Below are 14050 nucleotides of genomic sequence, written 5' to 3' on the forward strand. Positions count from 1 at the left end.
GATCCAGTTGCGAATCGAGGATGTTTAGATTGATGTGTTTAAATTATGGTGTGGCTGTTGGTGGTCCAAATCAGGCCGGCAGCCAGGGGATAGCTGGAATGACTCACCTGATAACTCGGGCCATTGTCATCAAACAGGGCGTCAACAGGCTGCCTGCCATACAAGTACATTGGACTTTCCTGAACTAGACTGAACTAGATCTTCCCTGTGGATGGCAAATTAGTTGCATGATTCACTGAAATGTAGGGATAGCCGACATTATAGGAATGCTCTGATTTTTGCGCTCCTCCCCCTATTGACCCATGCGCGCTCGGTAACCGCGAAGATATGAGGAGGGTTCTCATCCCATCATTTACTGCGATACAGATATATTGCGTCTGTATGAAGCGGCAGGTTCCAGTAAGGGTCTATAGCGACCAAGAATAAGCCAGAGTATATCTACTCAGTAATAAGTAGGATGATCATGAATGTGCGTAAGAAATCATTGATGGAAGAGGGCTCACATAGATAGCTCCGAATCCATACCTTAGATGGAGATTATGCACGACACTTGCTTCATTTAAAAATGTGGAATCCGCGATGTCTTCGACACGATTGAACTTGGGAGGGTTCATATTGGGAGTGCATACAAAGGGACTCGATGAATCTGATGCGTTTCGTGTCAGAAATTAGCACATCATGAAGGAAATTGAGGTGAAGATACGTATGTAGAACAATGCGCAGCCATGGAGACGACGATGTTGTTCTGGTAAGGCTAGTGACCGTGGGAAGTTAGCACGACATAATTTTGCAGTCACCAAACATTCAAGTTAGCTTTTACATCTACGATTGAGGCGCTCATACATACCCGTGGATACGTGCTTGATGTGTGAAGTGCAGAAAAAATCAGTGAGCACTGAGTACTGAGCAGCATGAACATACTGACAAGTCACCTTGATATTTCCATTTGTTTGTTTCTAAAGGTCTTGCCAAACAACGTCTTTGTTTATGTAAGAGCTCGTAAGTCACCTCGGACGCGAGTGACATATTGCGCTGACAAGGCTCACGACGATCAGATTGCATGTATACTACTAGTACGTGTCATAAGCCATAGTAACTGATGATAAATCGAATATATGAAAATCAAGCACGGAATGCAGCTATAGCTACCAATCTAGCACTGAATGCGATGCTTGTACTCTGTCCACCACGCCGAGAGCTCTGGGTTGGTTGTGATGTGGTCTCGAATATACGTCATTAGTGATGTGTACGTAGGTTTAAAAAGTACCCCAAAATCAATGGACACTCCCAACTGCCCGCTTGCTAGCTCCTGTAGAGTACACTCCACAGGCTGCTGCAGCTGTAAAAAACACTGAATTGTCAAGTTCTGTACTAATGTAAGGGGCGTAGCCAAGTTTTAAAATGACGTCTACAGCGACGGTTGATACGACGAGGTTCTCGAATGCATACAGCTTGCCGACTCCATGAACACCCAAGTCATTCCCGAATATGAACTTGAGCGGGAATAAAGGATCGTCGACGAGGTCCTTCACCTTATCAATCTGATATTGTTGTTTGGAATCCTCCGACCAGATTGAGGGGCGAAGACCGTACCCGATTGGAGCCACAGCATGGGCGACTCTCTTGCAGGTCGACATGAAATCTGCGGACAGTGGCACCATGAACGATTTGTAGAACTCAGGTGACATTTTCTGCACTCCATTGACTCCCGTACTCTTGTGGAAGTTTCAGATACTTTTCAAAATCAACGTAGGTACTGCAACTTACCATCATCATATGCATTTGCTACCGAAGTCAATGCTTCCTGAGCCGCAGGTCTTTCTCTCTTGCTCAGTCAAAAATGGGCATGAACTGAGCGTGGATTGAATCAGCCTCGCACGTGCGCCTTCGAAGATTCTTCGATGGATTCGGATCTTGTTGTTGTATCGTAAAGGCGCTATACGAGATCGGCACAAGGGTACCGCGGACGGAGTAGCATCCGACACACCCTGAAATTCGTTAGTGATTAACGGTTTATAGATAATATGATAATCACCCACCTGAGTGCTAGTTAAACACCTCAACTTTGTTTGTGCGCAGTGGGTATGACCAAAACTTGATTTCCAACGGCTTTTCCGGCGGTTGGCGACTGCATGATCTGGATGGACACTGGAGGAGGTGAAGGCTCCCTGACTTGGAACGAATCTCCGAGAGGTAGTGGCTCATCGAGACCTGGCAGCTCTCCAAGAGGTGGAATATCCTCTGAGCCTGGCGCCAAAGTGGATATTCCATCAATAGACACGATGGGCGGAGGGAATGAAGGAAAGTACTGAGGAGATGGGTGCGATGGCACAGAATCCTGGTAAGGGATAGCAGAAGGATTATACATCGGGTGATACCCTGCGTGCAGATCGAGGGTGAACTGAAACGGGTCATCGACGAATAACATTGATGGATCTTCGTCAGCGCCAGCCATAGTGTCGAGATTGTAACTGATCGGGAAGGTTTGTGTGTAAATCAATGAAGTGGGGATCTGGAAAAGAGTCTGCAGACTGGGAGGCATAATCGGGAAAGTTTGGGTTTGAAAATGGTGCGTTGGGAAATAATGCCGCTGGTGTCTGGTTGCCAGAGCTCCGAGTCTGGCTCGGGGTGAGGAAAGGGTCATGACTCTGGCCCGCTTGCGCATTTATGAAGTAATACGAGTCTAGATTATTGTGTGGCTGCGGCTGGTAGTCCAAATCAGAGCCAGGCGGCCAGGGGATGGCTGGAATGACTCGCCTGATGACTCGGGCCACTGTCATCAAACGGGGCATCGACAGGCTGCCCGCCATACGAGTACATTGGAGTCCAGGGAAGTCTAGCCTATCATGAACAGCAGCAGCATCCTATAAGTTATATTGCGGCTATCTGCGCTTCAAAACATTCAGATTCAGTCTGGTCTGACAAGCAAAGGTTTCGATGAACGTGTTGACTAATTAGAACCGCACAGCCCAACAATGAGGCATGGGCGCTATAACAGAGATGCCTAATTAGGCTTTCAACATCGGCACAATTTAATGATCTATTCAATTCACCTTGCACTGCAGGCTGGAAAGTTTGGGGCGACACCTTCAAATTACCGTTGGGCATAGGGTTGCCAGCGTAACAAATCGAGGTAGAAGTTCCTGGAATTTGGGGTCATTTTCACGTAGCTCAGCACCAAGGAGTTGTAATAAAATGCGTTGTATCTCATTTTGATCAACAAGTTCCATAGCGAAACACATCGGACTGAATAATATTCAGAGAAGCTCATCAATTATGATTATCAGTGAGCCTCAAGGATCAAATAGAAGCTTGAAATTGGAAGGATACGGCGAGTCATCTGAGTCATGTCACGGTCATGCAGGTCCACTATGCATAGATTGAATATATATGCCAAACAGAAAACTAGAGTAGAATACTTTTCTTTAACGAGCTTCAAGGATTGAAAACACCTGAGGGCATGACTCGGAGACTCCGATCTATGAGGTTATCTCCATCCAAATCTACGATGTGCACGATTTGGCTACAATGCACATTAAATTGTGCACTGTCAGAGAGGAGCGGAAAGAAAGAAGGTAACACACGTAAATCAGCAGATAACTTAACAAGGCCCTCCAAGTCGCCCCCAGCTGGAAGCCGCTTGCCAAGTTGCCAGCGAACACTGTTTTCGCATACTCCTGGTTGGCCGTGGCCCAGGCCAAGCTTAGGCCAAGTTTACAAACTCCTGTGATAGCAGGTAAGCCACGATACAAATGGATCTAAACATCAACCATCAGCGCGTCACGGTTCCTTCAAGTTCAAGTTGGGGCGATAGCAACTTCAGCGATGGATATCTGAGCGAGAACCAGCATGAGCAGATACAAGGGAAACAGCCAACAGCCAACATGAAATAATGAGTTCGTGGAGAAATTATTACACAGACGGTAGTATTGGGAACTTGAGGAATATGACCGCCAACCGCTGGGCACTAATTTGTCGAACAGCAACGGCAGCCTGTAACAAAAAGGAAGTACATACCTTTGATTCAGGACGAGGTGGATCCGATTTTCGCTAGGATCGCGATCATGAAATCATCCTGGGTGATATCAAGGGGTTGTGCGCCAGTTACAGCGACTGGAATGGGTCCAACTGATCACGCAATGGGTAGGCAGATGCATATGCAGGCTAGCACAGCTCGTATTACTCTGCTTCGGAGAAACATAACCTGCACAACCAGTATAGGCTCAGGGAAGTGTGGAGTCGGCCATATGAAAAGGGTTGCCTGGTTGCTTATTTCTCCGAAATAGCGACAGTGGTAGTACGGGTGATGGCATGTATACTAGTGGGTGTTGGGTGACCTAACTCGGTAGTATCCGTCATCAGGCTCTTGCCACTGCAATCAGAATCTGCGGCAGTCGTCTGAGAGAGCATGGAGTCCATGGAGATCGGTGTAATCTCGAGGTCGGCGACATATCTTGTGAATAAGTCATAGCATCTGAGTCAGAGATATGGCGAGGTGCATGTGTCTAAAAGACTAGCACAGACAGATCAATTAGTCAAAAAACATGCCTTGGAAGCGCACATATGAATAGACCACAATCTACCTAAACACAGGCAAAAAGATATGCGGTAGTCCATATGCCGACAGTCCGAGAGACTGATGGGCTTCGCACCTAGCATCTTCCTCTCAACACACTGAACATTTGAGTCAGCGCCGAAACTTCAACTGTAAAGCTTGACTACTTATACAGTACCTCAGAAGATAGCTTTTAAAAACATATAAAAATGACCATGGACTCGGATAGAAGATTACGGATGACCTGTCAGTATTGGCCCCACCACGAACGTTAAATGCTCCTGCTGAAGAAGATTCTGGCAAGCCTGTATGGATCAAATTGGGAGAATTAACATGCAAAGTGACTACAAACACTAGGGGCAACTCGTTCGACAAAATCCCATTGATTGAAGTCAGAACTTCGACTTGATGCGACGAGACTGTTTATGACGCTGCAACGTTGTCACGGTCGTGCAGAATGCGGCAACTACTCAGCCCTGGCTCGGCCGCCAACCTGTGCACTGATTTGTCAAACAAGATAGCTTGTACCAAAAGGAAGTACATACCTTTGATCCAGAACGAGGTGGATATAGATCTTGATACGATACATGTCTGAGACCTGTGCCACCGACGCGACTCGGAGATGTGAGGAAATGAATGCTTGTAAAAATGGTAGTTGTATTAGTCATCTTTCTCCTCCAAGTCTCCTATATCTGTATGTCACCCTCAAACGTTGAAGGTTGAATCCTCCTGGAAATGTTGGAGTTCCGTGCTCCACCGCGACAGGCGCACATCATTGTTGAGCGATGCAGTCACCAGCCTGAGTACCAATGAAGGAGTAACCAGAATATCCGAGTCATGATGGTGAGTGAGTCGAGTCAGTGTGATAGTACTAGCTAGGCTTACTGTGACTACAGATCTGGCCTGGGACATCCAATGAATTTCAACTTGAACTTCGACCTGACTCGGACAGTTTGGTCTCTGACTGCGGACTCTATCAGCTGTTGACCGGACTTGGAGGCAAGCGGCCACACTCACTGCTGGCAGGACCGTTTAAACCGATCATCAAGTGTCAACCTTGAGCAAAAGTTCAGCATCGCTATCGGTGCGTCAAATGGCATATACTGTACACATCGATCCGGAGAGTGTTTCGTCCCTGAATCCGAGCCTGAGTCTGCCTTTCTTTTCTGGTCAGCGTTTCGTTTTTGTTGTTGTTGTCTTTCCCAGGTATTTTCAAGTTCAATCATATGTACTACTATTCGCTGCGTCAACTCAGGCTTTTCTTCTCTTATGATTCGCAGCTCACCGTCTTTCATAGCTCATGGACATCTACACTGGTCACCAGTACAATCATGGTTGTGCACCTGAACAATGCAAATGATACTTTGTTCAATTCGCTTGGACTTGGAGCCAAGGCAGCGCGAGAGCACCGTGTGTACTGAAGTACAAAGTCAAGTCTGCCGCACAAATATTTTTACCAGACACCGAGCATAATCCAAAAGCTACACACCGTCACTGTAAGTAAAATTTCTCCCAACTACTTTTTCTGGGCTATAGTCACTCCCATATATTGATCCCGCCGTTTTCGTTGTTCTTCACCATATGCAATCACATCAAGGACTGTCTGCCACTCGGTACTGGTTTTCTCCCGGCAGATGCACTTGATAGCTGGGGTGCCTGGGCCATTCGGAAATAGTACGTTCTCCTTGTCAATGGTGTCGACACCTCCAATCTTCCTCTTGCGAGTCTGACGAGTACTACTGCTAGCAGTGCAAGATACTACGACTTTACAACCGAAGTTGGGACAAGCCACAGCCTGAGTGCCCCCCTTCTGATTTTCATCAGTACAGTTGAAACACCGGCTGCAGACACCTACTATCATCCTTATTGTGGCGGCTTCCTGACTTTCTGACTTGGACTTCTTCTTCTGCAACAAAGACACTCGTTCGAATGTTGCGACAAATGCCATTCAAATGAACACTTAGTACATCAACATGGGCATAGTCAAGCATAGCATCACTTGGGGAGTTGATTCAAATGTTCAGACCTCAGGGGTGAGCTTTTATATCAGTTGTGTGACTGGTGACGTGCTACATTAGGGCAGAGACTCCGACATCATACACACATACTCAAGTAGGCGTATCGCTCATTTTAATTCTGGCTACCCTATTCCTGGACCTGAAGCCTGAGTAAGGTTCAAACGCAGTTCCCTATCTTGGTATGTGCTAAAAACCAATTCCCATTTTGGATATTTATTGAGTTTCCATATTTGACTTGTCCCGTCAAAAGTGATAAGAGAAGTTAATCGCCACGAGCTCCGGAACATTCAAACTCCGATGGGCCTATTTACCAAACCCTTACACACGCCAATTGTAGCACCTCCAACCTGAGACCCCATCAGTTGAAAAATTATGAGCTTCAACCTGGCACCATCTTCCAGCAATCAAGCTGAAGGCCCATGTATATACCCCTCTACACCTCTTCAGCGCCCTTGCTATCTTTCTGCTGCTAGCACTCCCAGCACTCCCAGCACTCCCAGCTATCATTCAAATTCTCCTTCGGGCTCTCCGTTAGTTTCTACAACAGGGTCAGGTATGAATGACTCATTTTTTGCTGGCAGATAGGCTCATGAAAACAACAGCAGCTGGCACCACATCAGATGCAGATGATGATATATTTCCTCTGACACCTAATTCCAAGGGTTCATCCTTTGTCACTAACAATGGAGCTGGGCTGCAGACTCTTCATTGTCCTGAGAGCGAATGTGGCGATCCTCCTCATCGCAGGAGCACATCCTTTGAAGACCAATATCTTTTTGAACGATTGTCAGGCAGGTCTGTTGATTCCAATGATAGATCGGAAACCATCAGTGAGAGGGTAGGAATTGTTTCGAACACGTCTACTATTTCTGATGATATGCGCCACATTTAGGCTAAGGCTGCATATATGAATACTTTGCAACAGCTTAGCCCAACTTCTTTCCAATGCGTTATCCACTACCTGGAAGCCGTTCGTGAACGCCACCGCATGCTCTATCACGCCGCATGTTGGGAAGTCTCAGAATGCGCAAGGTGGGAAGCTCTTGCCCGCTCCATGCATGAAGATTTAAAAAAGGACTACGTGAATGCAGAGCAAGAAGTGCGATTTCTACTAGAAATCTTAGGTCAACGGATGGCATTGACCCATCATCCCGTCGCGAATTGTTCTGCCGAAGTCCACACAACAGCAAGACTTCTGTCCATCGAACCGATGCTGTACTCTTCATCCTAAATAGTGCAAAAGAGGTGCGCCCTACGGATAACTGGTATGTGCTACTTTAGATATTATTTCTGGTCACTTACATACTTCCAGAGGTTGTCCAGAGTGTAGATTACCGCGCATGAAGCATATATCAATTATTTCTTTTGCACTGCCTGTTGTACCGTTACAATTCCAAACTCACCCTTTGATACCAGTAGTATCATTAAATCATGTAGCACAGGAAGCTCGATTTTGCAATAACTAGTCTTGCCCGTCAGTCACCTTTGACCAGCCTTTGATCAGGCTTTGGCTAATACTCCCAATCTACCCCCGAGCATGACTCCGCTTGCCCTGAACATGAAGCCTCCCACCTAGGCGTAGATTGATTCATCAAAAATACATCCATGCTACTGGTTACAACTTGAAAGGTGTCCTCTACAGAGTGCCATGCACTTTCCTCAAACGCTTTGGATTAGTGTATTCTTCTTTCTTCAAGTTCTGATGGTGTCTTGCAATGCACCAGGCTGCTCCTGGCAGAGGACCACGGACAATTGAGGACTCAGTAGGCATCGCACGTCCTGTTGTTTTTTCAAGAGAGCCAGCAGTCTGGCGAGTCAGAAGAGACAAGATTGCGCCAAGGAGGCATTCATAAAACTCTCCAAAGCAAGCACCTCCCAGTCAGTTGCGGTGAGTGACTCCTTGCTAAATCTCTAGTACTAAAGTTCTCAACTTTTGCAGGGGCTCAGAATCTCAGTCGTCAGACATGCAATGAGGGACCGTCCCAATTCTGAAACCAATTGCCCCTTGCGCACTCCTTAGGTCAATTTCTATGGCTCGCGGTTTATGTAGTGCGTCCAGTCTTGTAGACTCGCATCACACCCTTGGCTCAGACTCGGAGATGCCTCAAATTGATCAAGTCGATGTTGAGATGGGGAGTGGTTCTGGCACTGACTGCTATGATTCAGGTTCGTGTCCCCTTGGGCGGCCACTCTGGATGTTTACCGATTATTCTTAACATTTCAGAGGAGCACGGCACACTCCTAATGGGACGAATTCCGAGATCTCTCGATGATATCGAGCCTTCACCAGATGATCTCAATCATTCAGATAGTGCATTACAAACGGCCTCACTACCTGCCTGATCTAGAATACGACACGTTCTTCTAACCCTAAGAGACACCCTCAAAACCACCTTCAACTCGTTTGGTCTCTGTCGGCTCTATCCACGCCATCCTTCCTTTGAACCAGATCAGCTGATTCAATCATCGCTACTTGCAAGAACGTCTCCGATAGCTACTAGCAGTAGTACCCAAGGGGTTGATTCTCCACCAAAGGTCTTCGCGCCGCATTACCCCTTTGCCAACATGTCTATCTATCGGCTTATGTCTTGGATGCACTCTGGTGGTAATCTATTATCGGAAACTAAAGTCTCGCACCTAGTGAAAGATGTCATTCTGGCGGACGATTTCGACTGCAAGGATTTTGAGAATTTCTCAGGTGAGGCGAAACTTGTGAGAACTGGATATGGATGAGAGCGGCAAAAGGGTTACTTTCCCAGATGACTGGGTTCAGACTGGCGTCACCATCAATATTCCCACAAAGGCAAGGGAGGATGGCCCTCAGCCCTATACTATCCATGGATTTCATTATCGACCTCTCGTTTAAGTCATATGTGCGGCATTTGCAGACGTGCAAGCTGGGGCGTACCATCTTTTACCTTTCAAACGGTTATGGAAGGACCCTCTAGACGGTCATGAAGAGCGTATTTACGATGAGCTCTACACTTCGGATACCTGGCTAGAAGCTCAGGATGAGATTCAGAGGCTGACAAAGGAACCTGGATGTTCACTGGAATGTGTCATCGCTGGTCTGATGTTCTTCTCCGACGCTACACATCTAGCAAACTTCGGGACTGCCAAGGCCTGGCTGTTGTATATGTATTTTGGAAACTTGACGAAATACGCACGGTCATCACCCAAGTCAGGGGCATGTCACCTGGTAGGGTTTTTACCTTCGGTAAGTTCTCCTTAATACTTGTCTACTCCTATTGACAATATCAGCTTCCTGACAGTGTCAAAGACGTTTTGAGTAACCTGTCTCGCATGTCGAAGACGGGCATAGCGTCCCTTCATGCCCACTGTCGCAGGGAGTTATTTCATTCTTGCTGGGTGTTAAGACCATACTCAAGTAGTATCAGATCCAAAGGGCTTTGGCCTCAGCTCGTGCACTGTGCCCCTTTCCCGAGTCTTGCCCCTTATTTCAGAGTCTTAGAGTATCGTGTATATTGAGATGGATAAGTCTCGTAACGGATCCGTTATGGCTTCTGGATATCGAAACATATATAGTAATGGCTAATCCGGATTGGATCCGAACTAGAAACTAACGGGCGAGGACTGTCCGGAGACAGAGATGGATATATAGACTATAGGAATCAATCCTAAGCCTCGGAGTAGACAAGAGTATCATACTCAAGTCCGGACGGATAACGGAGGGACTTAGAGTCCAGACAGGATGAGTGCAATCTAAGATGATATTCGAACTGATCTACTACAGCACATGTACAAGGGTTTATATACTACGGATAACTAACAGAATGATCAATAAGCAAGGATGCGAGGCTATGTACGAAGTATAAGCAAAGTATGTGTACAGCATATCGGTAAGTCGGATGGATAACAAATCATAACCGGGAATGAAGTCTAAGCTAAAGCGGATCAGTAAGTGTAGCTGATCAGTAAGCATAACGGAAGTAAAGGATAACCGGTATACCGGTGTACAGAAATGCCGAATGGAGATGAACGATAGTTAGAGTTATATGAACAGGACATGAAACAAGGATTAGATCGGATCTGTGGACCGGACGACGGATATGTCCATCGGATCTGGATCAGATCTGAGATCCGGATCTTCGGATCTGTACCCGGGAATATGGTATATGACACTGGGACATCTTGTTGGATGAAGACTTTCTGTCCGCATACCACCATGGCATTGTTCTGAAACGTGCCGACGGAGTGGTGCGGAGGGTCTTTCCCCGAATTTTCACGTATTCCACAGATTATCCTGAAAAGTGTGTTGCTCTATTCACCTTATCAAAAGATTAAATCACTCATAAATCTACAGGGCTCTAATCGCGACCATCAAAGAGATGGGCTTGTGTCTGTGCCCTCACTGTCTGACACCGAAAAGCCTGTTTAATTTTCTTGGGCTTTTGAGGGACATGAGAAGTCGTGTTGACAACCTTCGTGAGTATGTGATGACGAGGGTAGTCAAGGCTCGTGGTTTTATCTACGCGAATGGAAATACAGTCGACGGTGTCAAGGTAGAACACATTCTTGGAGAGGGCTCTTGGATACCTACTCTGGTAAGTAAGATACTTTCCTTCTTTATTATTAGCTCATGCACTCTACTCGCAGAATCAATTTGCCAAGAAGCTTGGACCGCTTGGCTTCGACTCATTCCGCATGCTCGTAGTTGACTTCATGCATGAGTGCGAACTAGGCACTTGGAAAGTGCTGTTCACTCACCTCCTTAGACTCCTCCACGCCCTTCCTCGCAGCAGTGAGCTTGTCGCATCCCTCGACAGCAGGTACGGGGATCTCATAAGGGGTGTTACCTGCCAACATTTGCTGACCCTCAACCTTACTGTAGGTTTCAACAGGTCCCGACCTTCGGCAACGGTGTTATTCGTAAGTTCTCGAACAACACATCTGAGATGAAAAGGTTAGCCGCGCGTGATTTTGAAGACATCTTACAGGTTTTTCTTGGTTATTAATTGTCAGTATTTGACCCGCTGATAGACCTTCATTGTCAGTGTGCCATCCCGGTTTTTGACGGGCTGTTCCCCGCTGAACATAATGCACTTGTGCAATCTCTGCTGTATCGATTTGCAGAGTGGCATGCACTGGCCAAGCTTAGGATGCACTCGGACTCGACATTAAATTTTCTGTAGGAATCGTTCAAAAAACTGTCTTGGACATTGCAGAAATTTCGAGACCATACTTGTGCGGCATTTAATACTTTGGAATTACCCAAAGAAAAAGTTGCTCGTCAGTGAAGGGCTACTCAACGCTCTGAAATGAACGGCACCATTCTGGAGTCCAACGGGCCGAGGACGAAGAGGTTCAACTTGGCTACCTACAAGTTTCACGCCATGGGTGATTACGTGAGAACCATCCAACTCTTCGGGACCACAGATTCCTTCACTACCCAAATCGTAAGTACTGTCTACATTCATGCTATGTAGCTAACGTTAAATCGTGTCAGGGAGAACTTGCTCACTGAGCACTGAAGGCCCTTTATCCACTGACCAGCAAGATAGATACCCTGGTGCAACTGGCCAAACATGAGCGTCAGTGCCACGTACTACAATGTGTGGCAGAAGTTGGAGGTACACAATCCTCTAGCAGCCAACCGTCAACCAATCCCCCCCCATTGGCGTCCTATGAAAAGCATCACCACATCGCGACTACTCAGAACAACCCAATCGATGTTTTTGCTTTTCTCAGAGAAAATGATGGTGATCCTGCCCTTAAGGTAGGAGTAATATCTTGTTCTGGCGGCACGGCATAATTTATTTATGGTAACACTTAGAATTTTGTCCCAAAACTAAGGGACCACATCATCTATAGGTTGCAGGAGCTAGATTTTAGCTGTTGTGACCATACATTCACGGATGATGAACAAAACTCTGTCATTATTCCAAATAACACAATCTACTCCGTCCAGACTGTGCAGGTGTACTATACGACCTACGACTTAAGGCGCGAGTACGATATGATCAACCCTAGAACACACGGGGACATTATGGTGCTTTCGGGCGAGACAACCCCTAGGCACCCCTACTGGTATGCCCGGGTATTGGGCATTTACCATATGGAGGTATGGCTCAGCGATGGGGCTCAACCAGTGAAGCGGCATCTCGAGGTGCTCTGGGTGCGATGGCTAGCAGCCATACAGGGCTATAGGTCTGGCATTAAATATGCTCATCTTCCAAAGATCGGGTTTGTGGAGGAGTCTGACCGAGATGCTTTTGGGTTCCTTGATCCTGGGCAGGTGATTCAAGGGGCACATCTGATCCCTGCATTCGCTGCAGGACGTGGTGTGAGCTCACTGCGCCATGCAAAGTCTCTGGCGCGCCCTGGAGGACAGCTGGATGACTGGGAGGAGTTTTATGTTGGGATGTAGGTGCAAATCTTCCAGCGATGTATTAACACTCAACTTTGAGCCAGATTCGTCGATTGTGATATGTTCATGCAGTATACTGACCTTGGTGTCGGACATTCTCCAATGCTATGCAAGATCATCAGGGCTTGCCTGGGCTCTGCATCAGTGGTACTGGCCAATTCTACAAACAATATAATTGAAGGTAACGAGGACGATGCAGACCGTGAGGACATCGACAATGGTGAAGGCCACAAATACAACAACATCGACGATGACGATGACGATGACGATGACGATGACGATGACGATGACGATGACGATGACGATGACGATGACGATGACGATGACGATGACGATGACGATGACGATGACGATGACGATGACGATGACGATGACGATGACGATGACGATGACGATGACGATGACGATGACGATGACGATGACGATGACGATGACGATGACGATGGTGACGATGACGACGATGACGGTTATGAAGAATATGAAGAGGTACTTAGCGACAGAGAACTAGATGAGGGAGCTATGGAGGACAATGATGGTGACGGGTATGATGGGGATGGTGACCAGTTCGATTACGATGATGTCTCTTTTTAAAGCTCCCTCTAACTTGGACTAGCTCGTACCTTGCGGTCCTCCCGAGTTTCAAGTCTTCATGAGATAGATAATGAAATATTAGACCTCAAATTTCATTATTGCGGCATACCATCTCCTGAGTTATCCGCGTCATTCAAATAATTTGGTAGTCGCTTCCGGGAAGTTAGTAATGATTTGTCCGACTCAGAGTAGTACTTGGCACACTGAACATTTGCAGCTGAGGTATCTTTACTTGGCTGGCAGACGATTGCATCCGAGTCGGATTCACCCATCATGATCGACTCGTCACTCTCCTGGGATTGAGTATATCCACCAAAATTATTCTATGTTCTGGTCGACTCGGACTCGGACGTCTCAACTCTCGACCAGCCGTGTAGCGCAAAGTTCAAGTTGTAACTGGTCCAGCTACATGGTGACTAGTGTACTAACAGTGACTCTTCCTTTACCCTCTGGCCAGAGCATGTTCGTGGAGACCTCAGCGCAGGAATAAAAGCGAGG

At 46.8% G+C, this 14050-nt stretch overlaps 3 protein-coding genes across 3 annotated transcripts; 2 read left to right on the forward strand and 1 right to left on the reverse strand.

The window, feature by feature from the left end:
- Window positions 1-1274: 1274 nt before the first annotated feature.
- Window positions 1275-2542, reverse strand: DFJ58DRAFT_850160 (uncharacterized protein; the record flags this gene model as incomplete). Its single annotated transcript, XM_041393745.1, has 4 exons — window positions 1275-1642; window positions 1768-1829; window positions 1880-1988; window positions 2065-2542. 4 exons carry the CDS (start codon window positions 2540-2542, stop codon window positions 1275-1277), a joined length of 1017 nt encoding a protein of 338 aa, XP_041234741.1.
- Window positions 2543-6945: 4403 nt separating this feature from the next.
- DFJ58DRAFT_739364 (uncharacterized protein) lies at window positions 6946-7804 on the forward strand (the record flags this gene model as incomplete). Its single annotated transcript, XM_041387036.1, has 3 exons — window positions 6946-7126; window positions 7176-7411; window positions 7466-7804. 3 exons carry the CDS (start codon window positions 6946-6948, stop codon window positions 7802-7804), a joined length of 756 nt encoding a protein of 251 aa, XP_041234742.1.
- A 1334-nt stretch (window positions 7805-9138) lies between these two features.
- DFJ58DRAFT_739366 (uncharacterized protein) lies at window positions 9139-13552 on the forward strand (the record flags this gene model as incomplete). Its single annotated transcript, XM_041387037.1, has 10 exons — window positions 9139-9271; window positions 9462-9790; window positions 9835-9862; window positions 10832-10844; window positions 10898-11138; window positions 11191-11363; window positions 11426-11463; window positions 12156-12310; window positions 12368-12957; window positions 13006-13552. The coding sequence occupies 10 exons, from the start codon at window positions 9139-9141 to the stop codon at window positions 13550-13552; spliced, it is 2247 nt and encodes a 748-aa protein (XP_041234743.1).
- Between the last annotated feature and the right edge of the window lie 498 nt (window positions 13553-14050).

Source organism: Suillus subalutaceus (assembly GCF_016647625.1).
Source record: "Suillus subalutaceus strain FC151 chromosome Unknown DFJ58scaffold_677, whole genome shotgun sequence".
Taxonomy (NCBI): domain Eukaryota; kingdom Fungi; phylum Basidiomycota; class Agaricomycetes; order Boletales; family Suillaceae; genus Suillus; species Suillus subalutaceus.